This window comes from Erinaceus europaeus, chromosome 10 (assembly GCF_950295315.1).
Source record: "Erinaceus europaeus chromosome 10, mEriEur2.1, whole genome shotgun sequence".
Lineage (NCBI taxonomy): Eukaryota > Metazoa > Chordata > Mammalia > Eulipotyphla > Erinaceidae > Erinaceus > Erinaceus europaeus.
In genome coordinates this window covers 23,228,615-23,255,418 of record NC_080171.1, presented here as the reverse complement: position 1 = coordinate 23,255,418, position 26,804 = coordinate 23,228,615, and the positions used below count along the sequence as shown (strand labels likewise).

Below are 26,804 nucleotides of genomic sequence, written 5' to 3'. Positions count from 1 at the left end.
CCAGAGAAAGCTGAGACTCAAAGCTATATATAGCACTAAGGGTGCTGCATCTGAAGTTCTTAATTCTCTCCCCCTCCCCTTTTTACTTTTTTTTTTTTCCTCAAGAGAAAAGAATAGTGTCTGCTTGGTGAACTCTGATACCCTCTATTCATTTTCGTCCATGAAGGATTTCTTTTTAAACTTGGAAGTATTCTTCCTCAAATATGTTATCTCAGACTCAATCAAAATGATGAATGAATTTTTAATTTATCACTTGCCTTAAGGACTGAGAGAGCTGTTGAAATCTCTGTTTAGTTTATACTACTCATGTGAAAGTGAAATTCTTTGGGGATTCACTCTGAATTAATGCCAGGGTATGTTTCTGGACTTGCTCAAGGCAAGTTTAAGTGCTTGCACTGGGCTTTCAGAAAATCAGGATTCTTCAGAATCCATGCTCTAAGGCAGTAACTATAAGGTGAAACATTTAACCAAGTATGATTTTTGTCTTTTTGATAATAGGCCACGTTTTTTTCTAGACCCTTCTGACTTTTCTAATCTCTATGTGGAGATCATTATATTTTAGTATAAATAGACTCATACTGTTAGCAACAAATGCACAGTGCTTGAGCTTAAAACAGGCATCTGATGGTAATCTGTAGTCTTCATAGAAAAACCATTTACTTATTAATTATTTAAAGATTTATATAGAAGAGATAGGTAGAGAGAAAGTGAGCAAGCAAATAGCATCAAAATTTTCTTCTGTGTGGCAGGGGCCAAGCTTGAACTCAAATTGTATGCATAGCAAAACAGCATATTATTCAAATGAAGTAGTTTGTAACAGTGTTTTATTTCATCCTTTTGAGGAAATAATTTAACACCTTACAGTCTTAGTTTCTTTGGGTTTGGTTTTTAATCTACAGTAGGATTTGGCAGAAGTGACATTTAAAAAGTATAATATTTTTATTATTGTCATCAGGGTTATTGCTGAGGCTAGGTGGTAGCACTATGAATCCTTTTCAGTGGTCATTTTTTTTCCTTTTTTTTTTTTTGCTAGAACACAGAAAAATTGGGTGGGAAGGGGGAGATAGAGAGAGATATAAAAAAGATAGACATTTTCAGACCTACTCACTGGTGGTGAAGTTCCCCTCCGTAGGTGGGGAACAGGGGCTCAAATCTGAGTCCTTGAGCACTGTAATGTCTGTACTCAGCCAGTTCTGCTACCTATTTATTTATTTTAATGAGAGAAAGACAGAGAGAAAGAAAGAATGAGTAAAAATGATATAGAGTGAGATTAAATATATATATATATATATATATATATATATATATATATATATGGAGAGAGAGAGGGGGGGAGAGAGAGAGAGACAGAGAGAGAGAGGGAGAAGAGGCTGCTCACCTCTGGCTGAGACCTGAACTGCCCCTGCGGCTACAGACAGACTATGACCCACATAGTCAACGACTGCCACCTCTCCAGATTCAAAGGAGGTCTCGAAACTTTACATCAGGCTCAACCTGACGCTGTTGACTGGCTACGGAAGAAGGGCAAACGCTAGAAAAAGAAGACCTCTGGCTGATAGTGGTGCTAGAGATTGAACCTGGGATCTCAGAGCCTTAGGCAGGGAAGTCTTTTGCAGAACCATTATACTGTCTCCCCAGCCCAAATAATGACATTTTCTAAGGGCTGTGTGAAGCATGGCAACTTGAGTCTGAGTGCTACATGGGAATTTCTTTTGGGTTTGACTTATGAGCAACTAGTCTTGCAGAGCTACAGAGGATGAGAATATAACTCAGTCTTAAACATATTCAAAGAAGTGTGTGTGTGTGTGTGTATGTGTGTGTGTGTGTGTGTTACCAGAGCCCTGCTCAACTCTAGCTTATGGTGGTGCTGGGGATTGAAACTGGGTCTTCAGAGTCTCAGGTATGAAAGTCTTCTTGCATGACCATTATGCTGTCTCCTCAGCTTTTGAAGAGATTTACAACAACAATAAAAAAACAATATATATAACCCAGAGCCCATTAAAATCTTTCTTACTCTCTCATACAAATGGAGGCCGTTACACACTGACCAAAGGACAGTTGGGGGGTCATTGATGATGAAAGGATAACTACGGAAGCTGCTTAGGGCCATGATTAGGACTGACTTTTACATTTTGTATTTTGTTGACATATAGATTGATTGTTAATTTAAACAGAACAACCCTCCCAGGTCCTATGTCTCCCCTGAATGAAGTTTATAGTTCATGCATTTCGGACTTGGGGAAAGAACAAATTCAGAACATGGTAACACGTGCACTTAACCAGGTGTGCCACAGCTCAGTCCTTCTCTCTCCCTTTCTACCTCCCCATTCCCTCTCAATTTCTTTCTGTCTATATCCAAAATAAACAAATCATTAAAAAAAAACACCACACAATTCAGAACTCCAAGTCTGTGTCAAAGCTTGCTAAACCTTGAAAAGCTATTCAGCAGAGGGGGCTGCTTCTGAAGTTATCTTCAAGCACAAACATTTCAACAAGTCTCAGGCAGAAACTCATGAAATCTCCTTTCCTTTTCCTTTCTGCAGAATACTTCATATCTACTGTGGTTTGTGAAATTGAGTGTGGAAAATTGAATTGGCTTTCCAGTAGCTTCTCAATAGCATTATTTTGGGTTAGTGGGTTTTAGAATTTCCTTATGAAATTCTAAATTCTGAGTCAAAAATTAATCTCAAGTTTATACCTCCAGGGGAAACCCACCAAGAAAGATCAATTTTTCCCATGTTAAACTCAAAATTGAAATGATTATTTAGAAGACTGACTAATCTTATGAATGCTGGCACATTAGGAAAGCTGTATTAATAGAGATATGAGTGCAGTGGTGGGTTAAACATACACATACAATAAATAGGTGTATCTGTTTATCAGTCCTTGAATGGGGTATTTATGTATTTATTGTTTTTAATAGGAATCATTGTCCTACATATTTAGTGTTACGATGGTCACAAAGTGCTATCCTATATATTCTGCCACTGAACTGCCTTTGTGAGTGGGGAGGGGGTTGTCAAAGCACTGAGCATGTCATAAGAGATCCAACATACTATGAGTGATTTTGAGGTTATTAAAGAATATCTAGAAGGATGTGAATTTGGAAGATCTTCAGGACTATCTATAGCATCTGTCCTTAATACCATGATGCTATGAAGTGGTTAATAAGATAAATGTAACTATGGTAATGATTCCAGGGATATGACAAGTCAAGTTAATTAACCTAGCCTCTACACACTTGGGAAATCCTTTTTTTTTTTTTCCTTGCATATAGAATTTCTTGTAGTATTCCAGAAATAGAAGCCTCTTGAGATATTCTCTGAGTGGCAAAGCATAAAATGTTGCTAAAATTTCTGGAGTCAGTAAGTCCCTTTCCAGTGACCAAAGTAACCTGTGTAGGCCTGGAGCAAGGTCAAGAACATATCTTAGTTTTACATCACTTTTTTTTTCCTCTCAAGAGGAGCCCAGGGAGGGAATAAAGATGGAAAGGGCCAGCTGGATTTTCTCTGAAGCTTTTACCATACTTTGATCACATATGAACTTGGAATAGTTTGAGGTTGGCCACTACCCATTGGCTTGACATCCATTTCTTCCCTGCACCCCAGGAGGGTGGATGAGGTAGAGATGGTTACACAGTTCTGATCTGATAATGGTTTTTAATTGTATCGTTGACAGACTCATTCTATCCCACACAAAGCCCTGATGTGCTGCCAAGGGGGTGACCGCCATCCTGCAATGCTTCACTGTCCCTTAAGAGTGCTCAGCTGCTTGATGTTACCTTTTTCACATCCTTGTGCTTCCACTTGGGAAGTGGTATGACACAGAATATTCTTTCCTTCCTTCCATCACTCTTTCCTCCTTCCCTCCCTTCCTCAGTCCCTTTCTTCCTTTAGATAGAGACAGAATTTGAAGGGGGAATTAGAGAGGGAGAGAGAAAGACTGCTGATCTGCTTCACCACTCATGAAGTTTTCCCTGTCAGATATGAACCCCGAGTCTTTGCACACTGTAACATATGACCTTAACCAGGTGTAAAAAATTTGTAACGAAACAACCAAATATTTGTACATGTAGCCAGAGCTCCCAACTGCAGGTGGGAAAACCATCATCCTTTAAAGTTATTTAGCCTAATAATCTTATTTTTTCAGGTGAAGAGGTGGAGACAGAGCCTCTGAAAGTAGAAGAACTTTTGGATAAGTTCACTCATTTACTTAGCAGTATATCTAGGACCCCCCCAATTTCAACATATCTTCCTCAAACTGTTTACTGCTTGAAACAGGTTGGAGGTGAGTAGGGAGGGAGAGGAGACAATGCAAGTTCTCACTGTTTCATCCCTTGAGGTAGAAAGGACAAGAGATACTGGATCCCCCCCCCATTTTTTAATTAATCATTTAACGTTGCATTTTTAAAATACGTTTTATTTTAATGGAAGAGAGACAGGTAGGTAGATAGGGAGGGAGGGGAGGAGGGAGGGAAAGAGAGAGAGAGAGAGAGAGAGAGAGAGAGAGAGAGAGAGAGAATGAGAGACAACAGAGCACTGCTCAGCTTTGCCTGCTAGTGGTATAGGGAATTGAACCTGGGACTTTGGAGCCTCAGGCATGAAAGTCTCTTTGCATAACTATTATGCTGTCTCCACCCCAATATTGGATTTTTCTTTCTACCCTCTGCGTGAATGACTTTCCTCACTAGATTAATCTATTTCTATTAATTTTAATGACTTACTTGACAGTTCCTAAATTAAATGCCTGTGTTTGATAGGGGAACTATACAGAACATCAGACATACATGACTAGGGTTAAACTTTTTAATCTTACAGCTTAATAAGATATACATAGATAGATAAATGACTATCAGAATATGCATATAAGTATACATAGGCAGATTTAAGCAACTATAAAATTTTTATTAGTAAAACTATTTGTAATTAAAGGTGCCACCTGGGTCCACAGAGCTTCCTTGGAGTTTCTAATAAATAACAACTAAAATATCATCAGCTTTTACTGAAGTCCTCCAAGCAATATAGCATTTACAATATATTCTGTTTCTATGTAGCTTTGATGGAATCAAATACTATACTTAAGCAATGTTTTGGTAATCACTATACTAAAACTCAACTTCTTTAATAGGTGATTTTTAAAATGCTTATTTTGGGGCAAGCACCCATATGACCATGTGCAAGGAAAGGGGTTCAAATTTTAGGCTTCCACTTGAAGGGAGAAACTTCACTAGTGATGAAGCAGTGCTGCAGGTATCTCTCTGTCTCTCTCCACATTTCTTGTCCTCTTCCACTCAATTTCTTTTTGGATATATGGAAAAAGAAAAACAAAGAAATGAAGAAGAAGAAAGAGAAGGAGAAAAAACAAAAGAAAAAAGGCTGCTAGGAGTGGTGAATTTTTTAATTTTTTTTTTTTGGAGTGGTGAATTTTTTGTACATGCACTGAGTCCTAGAAATGATCCTGGTGACAAAAACAAAACAAAACAAAACAAAACAAAACAACTTATTTCTATTTTTGATACTTTTTAAAATTGTAGGCTTCATAAGTAGAACTCAAAAGGAATACTATTAAATCTCTGCTTAAGAATATATAGGAAGAACCCAGTCTTAGAATAAGGACCTAGTAGAATTCATCTCATTGTTCTCTTAGCAAGTTGCAGACAGGAACCCGTACTTTCATTAGCTACATTCTGACTTTGGAAACCAGTGGCCTTACTTAGTTCTGAGCACTGCATATGGTTAGAGTAGTGTTCTCATCTCTTTCTTTCTACAAAAATAAATCTTCATCAAGTTCTGATAATTCAGAGAGGTTTAGAGATTTCCTCTGAGAAAAGGCACAGCCAGGCTTTGAACTTAGGCAACTCACCTGAACCAGTAGAGCTTTTTACTACCATGTTGTAGCACCAACACGTTTCTGAACAAAGATAGGGTTACAGACTTGTGTTTTAGTGGCAGTTCTTTTTGGAAAGAATAATGTGTTAACATTGTAGCTTGTCATTGGTGTGTGTGTTTTCTACCCTCACAGAAGGAGCCCTGTCCACTAGATGGCATTGCTGTCTTAACAACATGTGAACCAAGACACTGGAGGATTTTAGGAGCCTGTGAAAATTGGAGAGCAGGGCAGTTTACATGTGTCTGGAAAAGTCTGACACAGGAAACCACTTAGATTTAGAGCAGCTCTCCATGTCTCTAATGGCTAATGACATCTTGGACTAGTTAAGAAAAAATATGCTAGTTCATTTAGGGTGTGAATGTCTGTGGAGAAAATCTGGATGAATTCTGAGATTATTTAGTCCAAATTCATTAGTACAGACACACTGAAGGACAGAGACAAAAAGAAACTTGCCTAAGGTTATCCCGACTTAGCAGTTTTGGCTATAGTTCTCTTTTCTAAAGTATTTTTTTAAAAAAAATATATCATATATATGTACATGTAATGCATATGTACATATATAATTTGTACATATATAATTTGTTGTTGACTTTTTCATTTAGAAAGAAAGAGACAGAGGTAGGAAATCAGAGAGAGACACCAAAGCACTGAAGCTTCCCTCGCTGTGATGGAGGCCAGGCTTGGACCAGGCTCATTTGTCCCATGACAAAGCGGGCTCACTCTCCATGTGAGCCATCATTCTGACCCTTTCATAAATTCTAAAATCACACAGAAATAATTCTGGAGTTCTTTTTAGTTTTATTTTTCAGTTCACTTTTAAGTGTGCTATCCAAATCAACAGCAGAGATAAGCAATTCAATGTAAGGAAGGATAAAGTGAAAAAAATGACCCATATTTCTTCTTTTCTTTAAACATGTCCACTTGGAAAGATTGAGAGACTCAATCAGAAGGCTGGTTGACAATGCAGCTTGTAGGGGCTGAAATCACAAGAGGTAGCAGGCGAGTGGGCAGATGAAAAGACTGTGAAGTCAGGCTCTCTGGCATAGAGTCTAAATACCATTTAGTGGACAGAGGACCCTGGAAGTCATGAGAGGCCTCTAGCCCTCTGTTTCCACCTCTGTCAAATGGGGATGGCATTATTACTTATTTAATAAGATGCTTGTGAAAACTAAACATGCCTGTGATATGGTTAAAACAAAGCTAAGTATAAAACAACAATGACCTTGGGTCCATACTCCCAGAGGGATAAAGAATAGGAAAGCTATTAGGGGAGGGGATGGGATACAGAGATCTGGTGGTGGGAATTGTTTGGAGTTGTACCCCTCTTATCCTATGGTTTTGTTAATGTCTCCTTTTTTTAAATAAATAAAAAGAAAAGAAAAGAAAAAAACAACAATGATAATCATAATGAATTTGTTTTTCTTGGCTACAAGTGAAGTTTACTTTTGTATGTCTTTCATTTATGAATGTCATTACAGGTACTTTGTCAACAACTTTTTTTACTCACGGTCACATGCTAAATTGCTAAAAGAGAGAGAGAGAAAGAGAGGGAGGGAGAGAAACATTTCAGGTTTTATAATTATTACATCAATTCTTCTTCAGCCAGATGGTAGAAGTAGCCAAGATACATATGGCAGGCATTTAATTATATGTTCACAACTACTTTATTTGAAGCACTTGCAGGCTTTCAGCTCCTACTCACAGTTTAGATAGAGAAGGTGACTAAGCACATGGTATACAAAAAAATAACAGCTAAGAGCTTCTGAGTATTCACTGGAGCCAGAATTGGTCTGTCTTAAAAGCACTAACTCATTCCATTCCACTACATAAAATAAACCATGTGTTTTATGAACTAATACTTTCTCCTTTTCAAAGATGAGTGGACTGGTCTTGAGGACTTTGTGCCAGCTCAAAGAATGAGTCACAGGGGGCCAGGTGGTGGTGCACCTGGTTAAGTGCATGCATTACAATGCTCAAGGACCCAGGTTCAAGCTACTGGTCCCCACCTGCAGGGGGAAAGCTTCACGAGTGGTGAAGCAGGGCTAAAGTTATCTCTCTGTCTCTCTTCCTCTCTATCACCCCTTCCCTCTTGATTTCTGGCTGTCTCTATCTAATAAATAAGTAAAGATAATTAAAAAAAATTAAAACAATGAATGGGTCACAGAGCCAGGTGACCTCAGTTTTAACTTGAAGTTTCCTGAGCTGTAGATACCTTTCCCAAGCACATTGACTCCTAACTCAATGTCCTGAGTAGGTTCTTGGAAACTGTGACTTTGAGGGCCAAGATAATGAAAGAACTCTTCAGGGGCAGGTGGTGGCACACTTGGAAGAGCACACACCAGGTCCACACAAGGAGTGAGGACCAGGGTTCAATTTCAGTCAGCACCTTCAAGGGGGAAGGAGAGCTTGAAGAGTGATGGAGCAGTGCTGCAGATGTCCCCCTCCCCATCTCTTTCTTTCTCTTCTGTTCTCTTTTTCTTTCCATTTCTATCAGAATAAAGGGAAAGAAAATGAATGGCCACTAGGATGGTGGAGCTGTTGTGTAGGTACTGATGACCCAGGTAAAAAAAAAAAAAGATTCTATTTCATTTAACTCAGTGAGGATTATTTTTTCTCATCAGTGTTATAACAAAACAACACTCAGTTGTCTGATGCTATCTGAAGACTTGCTTTATAATGAATACTGCAATGAAACATGGTATAGCCAAAGGCATTAAATTTTTTAAAATTATTTTTATTTATTTACTGGATTGAGACAGCCAGAAATTGAGAGGGAAGAGGGTGATAGAGAAGGAAGAGTCAGAAAGACAACTGTAATACAGCTTCACCACCCACAAAGCTTTCCCCCTGGAGGTGGGTACTGGGGGCTTGAACCCGAACCCCTGTGCACTGTAATACGTGCATTCAACCAGGTGTGCCACCAACCCCACAGTGGACAGAGATAGAGAGGTCACAGTGCTGTTTAGTGCTGGCGTAGCGTGGTGTTCTAGGACCTCAGGCACACAAGTCCTGCATTCTCACATAATTGAGCCCCTAACACAATCCCAACCCCTAAATTATCAATACTTTGAACATGTATCACTACTACCTTGGAAAGTTATGTGTTAAATCTCTATCAACACTTTTATGGTAGTTAGTGACATGAACTGGTTAGACAATAGGTGCTAGAACTCAATAAGGTAAAAGTAAAGTTGCAAAAAGTGAGAAGACAGGCTAGAATAATTTCCACCTGGAGAGCATTTCTTGGAGACCAACAGACTTTGGAGCAGCTGGAGGATGAGGCTGCTGATGCCACTACCCTTAGAATGAACGTGTTTGCTGCTTTGATATTTCAGACTACACTCTTCACCACCAATAACCCAAAATCTACCCTGAATTTAGATGTACAAGAAATGTAGAGCTCTTCTGGTCTACTCTTCTGCTTTTACAAAGAAACAAACGGGTATCACTTGCTTATATTCGTACTCAGTTACTTAGAGGGAGAGTTGGAATCTCATTCATTGAGTTACTATAGGCTGTCTCTATATCCCTCAGCTATTTCATTTTAAGTAGCATTTATTTATTATTGTTGTCATTTTTAACAGAGCACTGCTAAGCTCTGGCTTGTGGAGGTGTGAGGGAATTGAACCTGAGACTTTGGAGCCTTAGGCATGAGAGTCTTGTGCAGAACCATTTATGAGGGCTTAGGGAAACAGCATCAAGCTTATTCAAAAACACTTTCATTTCTTGAGGCTCCAAAATCCCAGGTTCAAGATCAAGTATTAAGCAGACCTGAACAGTGTCTGGAAGCAAGCAAACAAGCAACATTTATGCTGTTTATTTTGCGTTATAAACAGCATTTATACCAATACCACTTTTATCTTAGCAAGGAACCCTATTTCATTAGATAACAGCTGTTCTTTGCAGATAGCTTATTTCTATTAATAATTTCTTCTTTCTTCCTTTGCTTGAAATAGACTTTCAGGGGTCAGGAATGCATATCATATATCTAATAGTTATTTTATGTAATACATATCATGCATGTACAAAATGCATACATATGTGTATATATAATATAATATTCATTTCTGTATATTATCTTTCTATCTCTATGTCTGTCTGTTCCCATCCCCCTCCAACTCATTTTGTCTCTCTCTTGATCTCTATATATCTATCTCCATCTCTATATCTCTCTCTCCACCTCCATCTCCACCCCTGTCTCTACCCCCATTTCCACCTCCACCCCATCTTCACCTCCATCTCCATGCCCATCTCTGTCTCCACCCTCATCTCCAGCCCCACCCTCACTCCCATTCCCATCTGCATTGCAGTGTATCAGGTTGTATTCTGAATCCCACTAGCTTTCCCAGCAGAAGCCCTGGGCACCCTGGGCAGAGTGACTGCCCCAGGCAGCAGACCGCCCTCCCTGCCCCCAGCGCTGTCCACTCACCAATCTCGGCTGCACTAGCTGTGCCCGCTGGGGGCGCCCCCAAGCCAGCACAGGGAAACAGGCCGGGCACAGCAGCCAGTTCGTAGATGGGCTCCTGTTTGATCTGCTTGACCCCAGTCACGTCGAGCCCTGACTGGTCAGGGGAAGGCTGGCCGGAGTCCAGGCCATAGTAGCCGTCGGCCTTGGGCAGGTGGGTGGTGTGCCCATTGGCATAAGGTCCACCTGCTGGGCCACCTAGACCACCGCCATACACACGGGCCAGGGTCTCGGCCTCTGTGCCTGGCTGCCGTTGCTCCTGCAATCGCTGCTGGTGTTTCTGCACCTCTGCGTACAGGCTGTCCCGCTGCTTCTTGGACATCCTCCCGAACTTCACAGCTGTGAACAGGGGCAGACAGTGGCACCTGTTAGCGCTCTTCTTTTTATAAAAATGCAATTTATTAATCTTGATGATGACAGAGACAGAGAGAAATTGGTAAAGGAGAGGGAGAGAGAGACCTGCAGCACTGCTCCACCAATAGAGAAGCTTCCCCCTGCAGGTGGGGAGTGGGGACTTGAACCTGGATCCTGGTGCAGGGTAACTTTTGCATGTTATCAGTTGTGTTACCACCTGCACACCCACAACAATTTATCTATCTGTCTGTCTGTCTGTCTATCTATCTATCTATCTATCTATCATCTATCATCAATTTTATTGCTATCTGAGTTATTGATGGAATTTGGTGCTGGCACTCTGAATCCACCACTCCCAGCAGCCTTTTTTTTTTTCTTTTTCTATTTTCTTTTTTCTATTTTATCTGATAGGGCAGATAAAAATTGTAAAAGAGGAGATGGCGAGGGAGGGAAAAAGAGACACATCTGCAGATCCTGAAGCTTCCCTCTTCAGGTGGGGGCCAGGGACTGGAACCTGGGTCCTTGTGTTTGGTAACAGGTGAGCTCCACTGAGTGCCTCATGCACCCCTGCCCCCATCCGTCCCACCTCCTCGATGGTTATCATTTTTATTAAATAGCTCAAACCCAAGGGTTCCAGGGTGACTGTCCCTGAACTTGAGGTACACAGACTCCTAGAACTATAACCCATCATGGGTGTCTACACTGATTTAAGTGCATAGTGTCTACACTGATTTAAGTGCATAGTGAAAAACAAGTCTCAACTAGGAAAGCAAACACATCTTTCTCATTGCCATTATCAAACCAGGCAACATCGTTCCTTTTATATACTCATGAAGTAAAAACCCTCAAACCTTGTCCCCCAACTACTAAATAGTACTTGTTATTTTTTTAAATAGGGTGCCAGAGAATGAACTGGGTTTTGCTCAGCTGTGACACCAATGAGTGCTCTCCTTGACCTAATTTTCTTTCTTTTTTAAAAATATATTTTATGAGTGACTTACAAAATTATAGTAGGGGTGTAATTTCACACCAGTCCCACCACTGGAGTTCTACATGCCACCCTTCTTCAGCAAAAACTGCAACAGTTCTTCCAAAGTCACAGATATGGGTGAAAATTATATCTAAATCAGTCAATCAGTCAACCTACCTATTTATATACCTTTGTGCCCAGTTTTATTCACTTCTATAGGTCTGCCTTCATTTCCCTTCTATGTCACACCTACACCTATTATGACTTGAGTGTTCCACCCTCCCTCTCAGTCCTCAGAGTCCTTTGCACTGGTGCAGTATTCTCCACTGAGTACCAATCTCACCTTATGCTTTCCCTTTCTGTCTTAGCTTCTTATTTTTTAAATTATCTTTGTATTTTTTATTTTGATATGACAGAGAAAAATGAAGAGAGGGAAGGTAGATAGAAGAGAGAGAAAGAGAAGACTACAAAAGTTGGATAAGGTCAAGAGACTAACTCACTTAATAATGGCCTTTTTGGTCAGTGCCGCAGTACTCCATTACCTGGGGCCCTAGTCAGGGAATCCTTGGATTCCCACACAAATATGATGGGCCTAGACTTCTGATGGATCCCTTTCTCCACCATCAGTGGTCACTTCCATCAGGAACATCAGCATAAGTCCTCTTGCGAGTCTTCCCAGGAACTTGCTCTCACCATAAAGCAGCAATGGTGGGACTGCCCCAGTCTCCAAAGGGAGGTTGGGTCATCCTGCCTTTCCACTCAAGAAACACTGGTCCTGAAATGAGCACAGCCAGCTATGTTTCTGGCTGTGGCCATGAACTTCAAGCTCAGATCAGTAGGGACTCAGAGGTTACTCAGGCTTTTATGTGATATAGATCTCATGGATCAGGTGGATGAGATAAACAGTTAATTTTATCCATGGATTTTTTTTCAAGAATGGGAGCTACTCTCTGCCCTAATCCAGCTTTCTAGCCCTTTTCTCTACTCTGACACCATTTTCTTTTTTTTTTTTTTTTTTTAATTTAAGAAAGGATTAATTAACAAAACCATAGGGTAGGAGGGGTACAACTCCACACAATTCCCACCGCCCAATCTCCATATCCCACCCCCTCCCCCGATAGCTTTCCCATTCTCTATCCCTCTGGGAGCATGGACCCAGGGTCTGACACCATTTTCTCAGACAATATTGTTGTCTAACTCTATGTTATCTATCAAGCTCACGAAAAACTACTGTAGTCATAGGCCCCTTGGAACATGCCTAAAATGTACTTGCTAGCTTCGTTGTACCCTAAGATCCCCATTATTATCTGCTGTACTCCTACTTTTTGTTTCCTGTTCATTAATCATTTTGTCCCACTTTTTTTCTTGCCTCCAGGCTTATTGCTGGGGCTCAGTGCCTGCACCATGAATCCACTGCTCCTGGAGGCCATTTTCCCCCCTTTTGTTGCCCTTGTTGTTTTATCATTGTTGTAGTTATTATTTTTGTTGTTGATGACGTTTGTTGTTGGATAGGACAGAGAGAAATGGAGAGAGGAGGGGAAGACAGAGAGGGGGACAGAAAGACAGAACACCTGCAGACCTGCTTCACCACCTATGAAGCGACTCCCCTGCAGGTAGGGAGCGGGGTCTCTAAGTGGGATTCTTGGTCCTTGCGCTTTGCGCCACGTGCGCTTAACCCGCTGTGCTACCGCCCAACCCCTGTCCCACTTTTTATCTTGCCACCTTTCAGCCACCAAGTTGCAAACTCTATCATGATTCCATCCTAACTTCTCAGGGCAGACAACCTCACCAATGTGTCTTGGAATTTCACTGCTTCAGAGCCCTGCCCCACTAGGAAAAGATAGAAGCAGGCTGGGCGTATGGATCAACCTGCTAACCATGTCCAGTGGAGAAGAAATTACAGAAGCTAGAGCTCACACCTTCTGCACCCCAACATTTTTTATTATAATCTTTATTTATTAAATAGAGGCAGCCAGGAATCTAGTGGGTAGGGGAAGATAGAGAAGTAGATACAGACAGACACCTACAACACTGCTTCACCATTGTAAATTTCCCCCCCTACAGGTGGGGACTGAGGACTTAAACCCAGGGCCTTGAGCACTGTAACATGTGCACTCAACCAGGTGCACCACCACCCAGCCTCCCTCAACAATAATTTTGATCCTTACTCCTCGTATGGTGTGGGAAGAAGATAGATAAGAGGGCTCTGAAGTCCAACTCCATCAGGAACTGGAGATAGAGGAAGAAAAAGGGAGGGACATTTGGATGTCATAGTAGGTGTATGTGTGACTTGGAAAGGAAGATGGGACCTATAAAAAATAAAAGGCCAAATACATACAAATATAGATAGATAGTTGTAGAAAAAATAGTTAACCCTTATCTGCAACCTTGGAAGAATTGTTGTGGCTTATAATGGAAGGGTTGGGGACCCAGAACTCTGGAGGTGGGGGCGATGTGGAATTGTACCCCTCTTATATTGTAATTTCATAAATCAAAATTAAATCACTAATGAAAAATTTTTTTAAATATTTATTCATTTTTGTTGCCCTTGTTGTTTTATTGTTGTAGGACAGAGAGAAATGGAGAGAGGAGGGGAAGACAGAGATGGAGAGAGAAAGATAGACACCTGCAGACCTACTTCACCGCGACTCCTCTGTAGGTGGGGAGCCAGGGGCTCGAACAGGGATCCTTCCAAAGGTCCTTGCGCTTTGTGCCACGAGCGCTTAACCCGCTGCAATACTGCCAGACTCCCGAAAAAGAAATTTTTTTTAAATGGAAAGAGTGACACCTGCCCACTTGCTTCATCTGGGTCTTGAACCAGTCTCCTTGTGCATGGTAACATTTACTCACTGGAGTGTGCATTGCCTTGCCCCCTGTTCTTGCTTCTTAATGAATGAGATCACCTGGTATTTGTTTTTCTCATTCTGGCTTATGTGACAGAGAAATGTTCAGACACATTCTCTGAGTACACTGTTTCTTGTAGAGTCTAATCTCCTGGGCTGTTATGGCTATTGACTTTTTTCCTCACAAGCTGCCAACCTCCATTTTAGGCTGTGAATATCCCAGTCAAGGGGCTGTCTCAGCTGAATGATGAAACATGCTGCTCAGCTCCTGTTTAGGGTAGGATTAGGGCAAACTTGAGGGCTTCCCTCAGAGCTTTTTTTAAAATTGATTTTTTAATTTTTCAGTATCCCTATGGGCCTGGGTGTTGAGAACTCACTTGGAGAATGTAGACAGAAGAAAATGGAGGGCAAGTAGGGGAGAGGGCATAATAGTTATGTAAAGAGACTCTCCTGCCTGAGGCTCAAAAGTATCAGCCAGAGCTGAATAGTGCTCTGGGGAAAAAAAGAAAGAAGGAACAAAGAAAAGAAAGGGAGAGAGAGAAAAGGAAAAGTAGAAGAAGAGGAAGAGGAGGAGGGAGGAGAAGAAGGAGAAGGAGAAAGGGAGGGAGCCTGAGGAGAGGAGGAGGAGTAGGAAAGAATCAGGGCTAGTTTCTGGGTTTAGTCTCTGGCCATTTGTGAACATAATGAAAAGCCAATGTATTGCTTTAAAGTGCTCACTCCAACATTTCTTCACTACTTGTTTTTTTCTCTTCTGTTGGTGCAGATCACCACACTTTATCTCAGCACTGGTTGCTAAAATGAAGCCCCCATTCCTGCCTCCTCAAAAATGGCTTTGGGGCTGGGCTCTGAGAGACAGGAATAAATGGCGGTATGGTACTCCCTTCAGGACTGGACTTGTTCCCCTACTTGCCCACTGGGTTGTGCTTGTGAAGGATGGATACGGAGCCACTCAAAGTAATTTTATTTCCCCATAATCTCTCTCAAAACCCACATTCCCGTTGTCTGATGCTGGAAGTGATAATTAATTATCCAGAAAGACCACTGACTGGACTGAAGACACTCAACCTGGTTAGGTTTAGTTAAGAACAAACTCCCCTTTCCACCTCAACTGTCATTTTTATAGGATTGTGAGTCATCTAAACCATTGTTTTTTTAACTTTGCGGAGACACTGTCCTTATTAGAAACCATCTCTCAGACACAAATTTCTGTGCTTACCACTAACAGTGGCATTTCTATTTTTGTCTGTGTAGAATTTTATAGTGAGTTTCAGGGAACACTTTCTCTGCAGCTTCTTTATATTTTAGCTTTCCAAGTATTTACTATATATAATTACTAGAGAAAAACACTTTTTTAAAGAAAAAATAAACTGGGTTAAATTTTGATTCTGAACTTTCACACCACCCCTCTGAGAAAGTAATGTGGCAATCCTTTATCTGCTTAGTCTCTGTCCTTTGCATTTACCTATGTAATTCAAAGTCACTTTTTGATATAGTAGTGACCATGGTAAATGAAAAGTTCATATCCACTGTTATGGTAGGATTTCCAGTTTGGCAGAGGTAAGTCTACTATCTGACTTATTTTAGTAGACTAGTTTTACATTTGTTTAAGTGTGCTGGGGAGAAAATTGAAAATGGAAAGTCTTCTAATAATATTTTTTCCTATTATTATAATTCTGTGTTTTCTCTTAAATCCCTTTCCACAGATCCTTTCCATATATATGTATTGTATATGTACTATATATGTATACACAAATATATATTTGATAGGACAGAGGAATATTAAGATTAGAGGGCAAGGTTAAGACAGATAAAGGCAGACATCAGCAGCACTGCTTCACCACTCATGAATTTTCCTCATTACAGGTGGAGATAGGGGCCTTGAACCTAGATCCCTGAACAGTTGTAATGCATGTATTCAACCAGGTATGCCACTGCCCAGCCCCTGATCCTTGCTTTGGATGTCTTTACACACTATAAGTAGATGGAAGATACATCCTCTTATATATTTCTACACACTTCCAGAATTACAGAGCCCATTCACTTTGTAAAAGCATCTTGCTCTACCACTGACATGTGACAGAAACAGTTTCTAAGATGGCTTGTGACACCATCTCATTGTGAAAAAGATATGCTCAAGTTACCTTGCCCAGAGATCAAATAGGGAAAAATAGCTGAGTCACAGCAGACATCCCTGGCAAAGGCAATTACAACAGCAGGGGCACAAACTAACTCGGAGCTGACAGCAAATTAATTATTTGCTCAGTGGTGGTGCACACATTACAGTGTACAAAGACCCAGGATCAATCCCCAGGTTTTCACCTGCATGGGGAAGCTTCACAAGCAGTGAAACAGGTCTCTTGCTCTCTCTTTTCCTCTGTCTCTCTAAAAATCCCTCAATGTTTCATATTTACTATTTAAAAACATATGCACTTATGAGAGACAGAGAGAATAAGGGAGGGAGAGAGAGAGAGAGAGAGAGAGAGAGAGAGAGAGAGAGAGAGAGAGGGAGAAAATGAATGAAGGCATCACTCTGGACTGTGTGGTACAGGGCTCTAACCCAGGTCCTCATGAGAGCACATGGTATGCAGTATTGCTGTATTATTTCTCAGGCCACACTAATCATCATTTTGAGGCTCAGATTTCTGCTGCCAACCATTTATCTCATTATCAAAGCTAACTGTGAAATAAGACCTCTGCCCTGGGAAATAACTGAATGTTTAAGGGTGACTAGTGATGCTTTCCCCCCCAAAATTGATGCATTGAATCATTTGAGCAAGGGAAAGGAACAAAGCTCCAGCACATTTTGGAACTTTCAGGTATCATCCTCAATCAAGGACTTTGCTGGCAATCACTATAGTATGATTTAGAATAAATTTTACATTTGTTTGTTAGCAACAATTTTGTTTAAGTTTTCCGTCTTTTGAAATGCCAGTAGTGACATATGTGGGAAAATTTACCAAATGTGATAAAAACAAATTGGACATAAAATTTCTCATCACTAATTATAAATACATTTGTTGAATTCATAGACCTCTGAAAAAAACAGATTGTCATTATATATTGAAGTATTGTCCTTCTTACAACTACTCATTAATCAGAATAGCGTATATTTAAATATTTGCCCTTCTGAAATGTAAATTATTCTGTTGATGAGGTTCACTTTAGTATAGAAACAGCTTCTTGTTAAACTGCTAGCTCTCAAAGACAATTCTGTGTACATCCCAACAGCTTTATAAATATTCAGTGATGATGGTGTTTGTTCATGATATCCTCTCTTCACTCTTACTCTGATCCCACACTAACAAAGAGCATTGGACATTTTCGTATTTCTTTGAATTGTAGTTTCCTAAATGGGATGGAAGATTTTTGGAGATAATTGTGAAAGTCATAGCTTCTTCAAAGATTCCTATTTTTTCTGCCACTTGACAATGAGAGGGGGAGAGAGAGATGAAGAGAGAAGAGAGGGAGAGGGAAGGAGAGAGGGAGAGGGAGAGGGAGCAGGGGAGGGAAAGAGGAAGGGGGTAGGAGAGGTTGAAGGATAGAGAAGAATTGAGCTGTCCTGGCACCCACCCTAGGACCGAAGTGCTGTGTCACTTCCTTGGCCAAGGATATACCTTTTATAATTTTTTAATAGTCTTTAAGCCCTACGGAAAATGTTTGATTCAAGCTACTGAACCCCAGTTTCCTTTCAATATATATTTTTTCTCTCTCACACCCCCTTCACGTCTCTAGTAGAGCTTTCTGATGACAGGAATGTTCTCTGTGCTTTTCAGAATAGGGACCACACACCACAGGCTGCTCTTGATGACCTGAAATACAGTGTCTCAAAATAAATGGATTTTACACCCTGAAATTCCTAGGTGATTTTAAATAGTGAGAAATAGGTGCCATCTTGAAAAAGCAATTCTGAGGGTGGTTGGGGCTGGGGAGATAGCATACTGGTTATGTAAACAGACTTTCCTGCTTGAGGCTCTAACATCCCAGGTTCAGTCCCTGGCACAGTATCTGAGCAGGGCTTTAGTAAAAAGAAAAAAAAATAAGGACAGTTCTGGATAATAAAATTCATAATCTGTGAAATCTGTCTATATGTGGGAATATATAAACAGCTATCATTTTTTTTTTCATAGAGGCAAGCCATTTAGGCTTTATTCTTGCCAAAATTATCCATAGGACCAAGAGACTGGGACATATATAAAATGCCTGTTAATGGTCCAATAGGCTCTAGTCCACTGATAATTCGTTCTATATTGTTCTTCGCTTTGTTTCTTAGAGCCCATCTATGGGCAAGGTCATCCAGTCCTCCCCCCCCCCTTTTTAATATGTTTATTTGTAGTAACACATGAAACATTTTATACTGAAGATTCCCACTGCTGACATTTATAGAGAGTTCAGAAAAAAATAAAAAGAAATAAAGAAAATGGTGGAGATTTAGTAGGTTTCAATTCTCTTTCACATTCATAATTCACACACCTTTACTATTTTATACACATAAACACACATACATTTTCCAAGTAGGATGATTTTATTATTTTTTTTAATTGCTACCAAGGTTATCACTGGGGCTCAGTATGAATGTATGAATCCATAGCTCCTAGTGACCATTTTTTTCTTTCTATTGTATTTTTACTTGACATAACAGAGAAATTGAGAGGGAAAGGGAAATAGGGAGAGAGAAAGAGACACACCTACAGACTTGCTTCATAGCTCATGAAGTTTCCCACCAGTAGGTGGAGAGTGGGGACTTGAACCTGGATCCTTGTGCATGGTGATATGTGTGCTTAACTGAGTGCATCACCACCTGGCCCCTAAGTTAAATATGAACCAGTTTTTTATTGCTGTTTGTTGTCTGCTCATATGTGTAACATAGATAGTAAATCTATAGAAATGGAAATTTAAGAATGGAAGTCCAGTGATTTGCACCATTATTTCCAACTAACAGTGTGATGGAAGAAATAGCAGGTATGGAAGAAAATGTTCTTAGAGTCAGGTATAACTGATAGAAACCAAATAAAAATATCAAAAACAAGTTGCCAATTCACATCATACAGTTGCAGCTCTGGTTTATGGTGGTGCAGAGGATTTAATTTGGGCCTCTGGAGCCTCAGGCATGAAAGACTTTTGTATAACCATTATGCTGTCTCCCCTTTCTCTCTTATATCTTAAGGAAGGTGAGTTGATATGCATAGAAAGAACTTGGGTGTTAAAGCTTTTTACCTTGGCAACTTGTACCACTATGAAAACACATTAACATTATTTGAATAATTAGTAGAAGGTAGGTGTAATAAACCTACAGGCAAGGAGAAATACTACCTCCCATTCTTAATCTTTCACTATCAGATACTAGGTACTTATCAACAGACATGATCTATTATATTTCTGTGATGTTAGTATGATTTATTTGGTACAGGTACCCTTTATAATCAAGGTTGGGATCAAATTTTCTTTATATAACATGTTCAAAATATTTTTCCCTTAGAACATTTATTTTTTTCTTGCATTCTATTTTCTCTTCTTTATCAGCCACTAGTCCTACCACTGAACATGTCTGTCTGTTTATTCTGAGTTTGACATAAGGTAGGACTAGAAGACATTCTAAAAGATGACCTTGGTAGGTTCAGGATTGTCTCTAGACCTAAAATTAAGACGAACCACTTCCCTTAATGTCCAGAATCTGTAGGTACCATGCTGCTTTTATTTTTTTTCTATTTAGTAAGTGGTGCTTTAATAATCGCTTACAAGATTATTAGATTACAGGGGTATAGCTCCACACTGCACCCACCAAATTTCTGTGGTCCACCTCCTTTCACCATGACTCCATGTTGCTTTTAACTGCAGAGGTATTTACAGGCTACAGTAAAGTTCTTCCTCCCTGGAAAAGATTATGCCTCGCTCTATAATACAAGACTATCTCCTTCAGGGGTTGATGCTGCCGAGTCTGCCTCAGACTGTACGTCCCTTAGCCATGATTCGATCACCCAGCACAGATTCACTTGATCTGCCCTTCCAGAAGAGACACTTCCTTGTATTAAAGGAAGGAGTAGTAAAGACAAAACTTAATGATTCCCTCTTTAGTAGAGTGATGAATGAGTCTTTTTTGATACTGTCAATTCATAGGTTGCATCCTTATGGTAGAAATGGGGGAGATCACTGGGCAGACAGCATATTGGTGATGCAAAAAGACTTTAGTGCCTCAGGCTCCTTAGGTTCAGTCTCCTAATACCACTATAAGCTAGAGCTGAACTGTGCTAAAAAAAAAAAGTGCTTAAAAGAAAACATGGGAAAAATCATCAACTTAATTTCGTACATAATATGAACAAATAACTCCTGTCATCTGCCTTTTCCATTTTAGCTATGTGGGAGCCCACAGTGCTGTAAGTATACCTTAGAAGTATATTTATATTGCTGATAAACACAGAAAAGGAAATAAGAGAACAAAAAAATCAGTTAATAAAAATTTTTGGAGATCTATCTGCAGTTTTAGAAGTTACTTAAAAGCTGAAGTGCTGTTAGAAAATTTTTTTTCTAGCTAAATTCTTCTTATATTTTTTGGGCAGTTTTAACCTTTAGTTATTTAACAGTAGTTTACAAATAGTAATATTTGAGGATTTTAGTTTCACATCTGTGTGCATGTGCGTGTGCGTGTGCGTGTGCGTGTGTGTGTGTGTGTGTGTGTGTGTGTGTGTAAGTCACCACACCAGCCAGCAAAGTTCTGGCTCTCCACCTCTGTTCTCCCAAAGTCTAAGAGACAAACAGGTTACTGTTTTTTATTGCAAGTTTTCTTGCTTCAGTTAGCTATGTTCCACATATGAGTAAAACCACCCAGTGGTTGTTATATGAAGTAAAATAAAGAAAGAAGGAAAGACAACTTACTGGTATAGTTTTGTGCAAGACAAGTTTAGGTGTGTGAGAAATGAGAGAAAAAGCAAGAAAGACTTCAGGGTATAAGTTCTTGGGGAATTCAAGTAAAATATTAAGGAAAAAAATATATCCAAATGACAAAAAAGTATCTTTGTTTAAGACTGGAAGTATCTTTCTCTTTCTGTGTTTTTGGTCCACCCCACCTTGAACTTCATTAAAGGGAATATGACCAGAGGAAGAGATTCCACAGTGATTCACATAAAGAGAACAAATATCAGGGGCTTTGCCTCTGTCTCTGGCTCTAGGTAAAAGAGAATTCCATTGTTCATTCAACAAACATTTAGGTCTCTACTTTGAATCAGACCCTGAGGATATCCTAGAAATAAGAGAGAAATGGCCCAGGGCTGAGGATCCATTCACAGTCAGAGGTATCAGTGTGGTAACCAGTGCCAGCAGGGTAAAAACTGGTTTACAGAAATGTTTATATAACCATAAACTATTGATGAAGCAAACTATTGATGAAGTTCTTTTTAATTCATTTCTGCTCTTTAATTAATCTAAGCATTTCATTTGGGGAGTCAAGCCACTACTCAGGTTGGGCGGGAAGACAGATTGCATGCTTGGATCACATTCTAAGAGCATCACCTAAACATGTGTTTTCATATCTGGGTTTCCAGTATTTGCCATCTTTATCCTATAGTACAGAATAGACGAAATTCTAATTTATTATTATTATTATTTATTTACTCATTGTCCTCAGGGATATCTCTGAGGCTTGGTGCCTCCACAACCAAGTGCCATTTTTTTCCTGATGGCCATTTTTTCCTTTTTTTTTTTTTTTTTTCCTTTTTTACTCTTTTTAAAATTTTTGATAGAGACAGAGTGGGAGAGAGCTAGAAACAGAAAGAGAGAGAGAGAGAGAGAGAGAGAGATGCACCTTCAGCACTGCTTCATCACTTGTGAATGCCCCCCTCCCGCCACTGATGGAGACGATGAGAGGGGTGTTCCTCTCAGACCCAGTTCCTTGTACATTGCAACATGCGCTCTTAACCAGGTGTACCACCACCTGGCATCAATACAACACATTTGTTTTACACCTTGTAGGAGGCTGTTTGTTCATACCCTTTCCATACATTATGCAACTTGTGCATCAGCCAAAAATGAACCAAATGCACCTGGGTGCCAGAGACTGAGGTTTTCTTTTCTTTCAATATTTTATTTATGAGAAAAAAAGAGATACATAGAGGAGGGAGAGAGGAAGTGAGGGATGGAGAGAGAGGCAGAGACAGAAGAGAAGAGAAGAGAATAGAGAGAAGAGAAGAGAAGAGAATAGAGGAACCAGAGCCCTTCTCAGCTCTCTTGCTGATGGTGGTGTTGGGGATTGAACCTGGGACCTCAGAGTCTCAGGCATGAGAATCTTTTGCAGAACCACTGTATCTTCTCTCCAACCCTATGATGAGGTTTTCACTTTTCTTTTGGAACTCTGACGTCCCGGGAGACCTGTCAGTCACTCAGCAAACTCGGACAGGAGGTCAGCCACTGTTCAGTTCAAGCCCAGGTGGCTTTCGCTTCACCTCAACTCCATGGTATAGGCTGCTTCATGATGGATTCTCAGGTCTTCTTATTCATAGGCAACACTATTTTTCTTATGTCCCCTTCCTCTGTTTTAATTCCCTGAGTTTCAGGTTCTCTTTCCTTTCCTCCTCCATTTCCATGTCTAGAACTTTTCCAGCAAAGTGTGCATTTGAAAGCCATTGTTGGGGCCAGGCATGGCACACCTTGTTAAGTGCTCACATTACAGTGCTCAAGTACCCAGGTTAAAGCTCCTGGACCCCACCTGTAGTGGGAAAGCTTCATGAATGGTGAAGCAGGTCTGCAGGTGTCTCTCTGTCTCTCTCCCTCTTTATCTCCCCCTCCCCTTTCAATTTCTCTCTGTCCCTATCCAATAATAAATAAATTAAATTAATTTTTTTTTAAAAGTCTTTGAGAAATTGGAAGACAGGGCCTTACCATCTCTCGACATTCCCAGGGCAAGACACTTCTGCAGTCGGCAGTGTTGGCAACGGTTTCTGTTGGTTCTGTCGATTAAACAATTTCTCTGCCTTGGGCAGGAGTAAGAAGCATTGTTCTGCTGGCTCCTCCGGAAAAATCCCTGTAAGGAGAGGAGGACAGGAGAGAGGCAGATCTGTCAGAAGGAAATGGTGATCATTCATCCCCATACTCACATACTCTCTGGTGGGCGTCACTGAACTTATGTTTTGAAAACTCTTTGGCTACGGCTGTTATTCTGAAAAAAGCATGAACTGTCTGCTGAGACAGCATTCATTCATTCACTCATTCATTCTTCACTGGAGACATTCTTCATTATTATTATTATTATTATTATTATTATTATTTTAGAGTTATTTATTATTTGCAACCAGGAGAAGGCTTATCTCTGGGGCTCTGGACCTGCATCATATGTCTACTACTGCCCAGTAGGCATTCTTTCTTCCGTTTTTTTCTGGATAGAGGGTGAATGACAAAGGAGATATACAGAGAAGTTAAATTTTTATGACAGAGAATTTGAGAGAGAGAGAGACAGAGAGAGAGCAGGACATCATTCAACTCTGGCATGTGGTGGTGCTGGGGATTGTATACAGGGTCTTTGGGGCTGAGGCCTACAATTTCTGTGTTCTGATGCCCATTTATTTCCCTGGCCCAAATATTTAATTATTTTTAAATTATGAGATAGGGCCAAAATAAATTTAGAAGTAGTTTTTTTTTGTCAGTGATGTACATCATAAATGACCACATCTTTGAGTAAAGAAAATAACCCATGTCAGCTGTTCAATAAGTTAAAACAAGAAAACATAAACTATCATTGGTTTTGATGTCAAGTTATAGCAATATGTAGGCTCTCAATACAAAGAAGTTAGGGTCCAAATGCTACCCTTTTAAATTAATATGCAGCTCAGCCCCCCCCCCCCAATTATTTGGATAGAACCTGCATTAGTTGTCATACAGAAAAACCCTTTAAGGGGGAAAAAGCATTTTCTCCAGTGCATCAGTGCATTCATTCATTTGATCAGTGTCTCTAATCCCTCTTCATTCCTCTAATCCCTCTTCATTCTTCTTCACTGTATACAGTCTAGTTAAATTACAAAGTGCCTTAAGCAAGTAGGAGCTAAGATAGCTAGATCCAAAGAAAGTTTGCCTCCATTTGTAAGGCGTTAGTCCAGAAAAGTTCTGGTGTGGGAAGTCCAATTGAGCCATTGTACTGTGAGGCCTGAGATAGGCCAGCTGATTTGTATTAAACATCTTCTGAGTTTCCCTGTCAACAGCAGGGCAGAGTAGGGCAGGGCTGGGCTGAGACTAGTGAGGAAATCACGTTGGTCACAAAATTTGAGATATCACCAAAAGACTGAACAACCAGGGGCTTGGGTGGTGGCTCATGAGGTAGAACACATGTGTTTGCATGCACAAGGATTCACGTTCAATTCCCAGTCCCCACATGTGTTTGTGTGTGTGTTTGGAGGAGGCATTCACAAGTGTTGGAGAGTAGTGCCTCAGTTGCCTGTCTCTTGCTTTCTTTCATTTTCTCCTCTGTGTTTTACTCTCCAAAAAACAAAAACAAAAACTCGTTAATCAAGATAAATATCTTAACACAGTATGATAAAAGCAAACACTCAAGGGCAGAACTTAAGATATAACAGAAAGAGGAAACACAAAATAAAACTTGGACTGCATCAAAGCAAAGAACTCTAGAGGAGGCAGGCAGAAAAGGGATTTTAGGGGAGTGAGGGGGTGGTTTCAGGTCCTGGTACACGATGATGGACCTAATTTGGGAGTATTTTGCAAACACCTATCATGGTGAGATGAAATATTGTACTCATGTGTCAACAACTGTATGATAAATCATTAACCGCTCAGTAAAAAATAATGAAAAAAGAAAAACCATTAAAAAAAGTCAAACATTTATACAATAGTGGAATCAAGATGAGCCTGCTTCTCATTTTTTCTCAAGTTCCACTGCAGCTAAGTAAGGCAATGTAGAGAAAACCTACCAACCTTGTGAAGGACATCAGAAATGGAGGTGTGTGACCAAGTTATCACCTCAGAGAGAAGGAGCATCAATGAGCTCTGTGGTTGTTGGCTCCAAGCTACTCCACAAAGGTTATTTTTGTCCTTCAAAATCCACGTATGTTATTTATTTAATAGACCAGTGGTGGCAGAATGAAATAGCCAGTTGTCCAGTTTGAATACATTTATGAAGTCTCTAAAAATAGAGATCAAATCCAAGCCCCTAGGGACTGGAATGCTATATTTTATATACCTTGGAAACTGTCAGAAAGCATAGGCTCAGCTCTTCAGCCTTGATTAATGATGACTTTTAATTTACATTTTAAGAAATAACTGGATTTTTTTTTTCAGTTTTTGGATACTCTAGTGCCATTCAGCAAAAAGTTGACGGAGAAAGCTTTTCTGAAGTCACAGCTACCGCCCTAATTTAAAGCTAATTTGGCATTAATTAGGAGGCATTTCTTGCTTATCTGTTGCTCATTATCACAAATGAAGTTTTTGGCATGAAAAAGAGATTCTGTTTCAAATTTTATTGAATGAATGGGAATTTGAATAAGTGCACAACCTTGAATTGATGTCATTTTAAATGGGTTGTTTACATTGATTCAGAAACAGTATTATGAAAATTCAGAGGTTGGGACTAGATGTGCCGACATTGACATCTTAGTCTGAATATGATTTCTTGAATTTTCTATCTGCAGAAAAACGTGGCATATTTGCAAATGTGGGCTTTTCCATGAAATGAAAAATAATGTGGTGCACAATGCCATTTCACTAAGACCTCAAAGTATGCTTGGGAGCAGCAAAATTTCTTTGAATATATATTCCTCTTTTAAAAAGATGATAGAAAACTACACATTAGCTCCTGGCTATTGACCTGTTAAAATATGTTTGTTCAGCAGTTGAATCATCAGGAAATTACTGTTCAAAATGTCTTGCTCATTAATGTGAACCCAGTCACACATTTTAAAAGCAGACATTGTCAAATAGAGCTTATGCCATGAAGACACAAAACATTTTCATTTGGCATTAGCCAAAACTGTGTGTGTGTGTATGAGTGTGTGTATGTGTGTGTGTGTCTCTGTGTGTGTGTGTCTGTGTGTGTGTCTGTGTGTGTGTGTGTGTGTGTATGCTATGTTAACTAGACCAGAGTTCTGACTGATAGGCCAACAGAGTATTAGAAGTGCTTTCTCTGTAGAGGATTCTGATTCTTAAATTATTAATGTTTCAGAAGAAAATTGTCCAGCTTCTCAGAAGAAATGATAACTTATTCCATGGAAGTAAAAAAAAAAAGGGCTGATTTGTAATTCTGTTGGTTTTGATGAGTTAAACATCACATTAAGGCAAATAACACCGTCCTCAA

General features: G+C 39.9%; 1 protein-coding gene across 1 annotated transcript in view; it reads right to left on the bottom strand.

Moving 5' to 3' along the window:
- The window catches only part of RORB (RAR related orphan receptor B), a 240,089-nt gene that overhangs the window by 42,285 nt on the left and 171,000 nt on the right, over window positions 1-26,804 (bottom strand). Inside the window, exons 3-4 of the mRNA XM_060199296.1 lie at window positions 23,390-23,531; window positions 10,319-10,693 (exon numbers count right to left, since the gene is read on the bottom strand). Of these exons, the coding sequence (XP_060055279.1) occupies window positions 10,319-10,693; window positions 23,390-23,531 (517 nt within the window). The remainder of the gene's footprint in view (window positions 1-10,318; window positions 10,694-23,389; window positions 23,532-26,804) is intronic.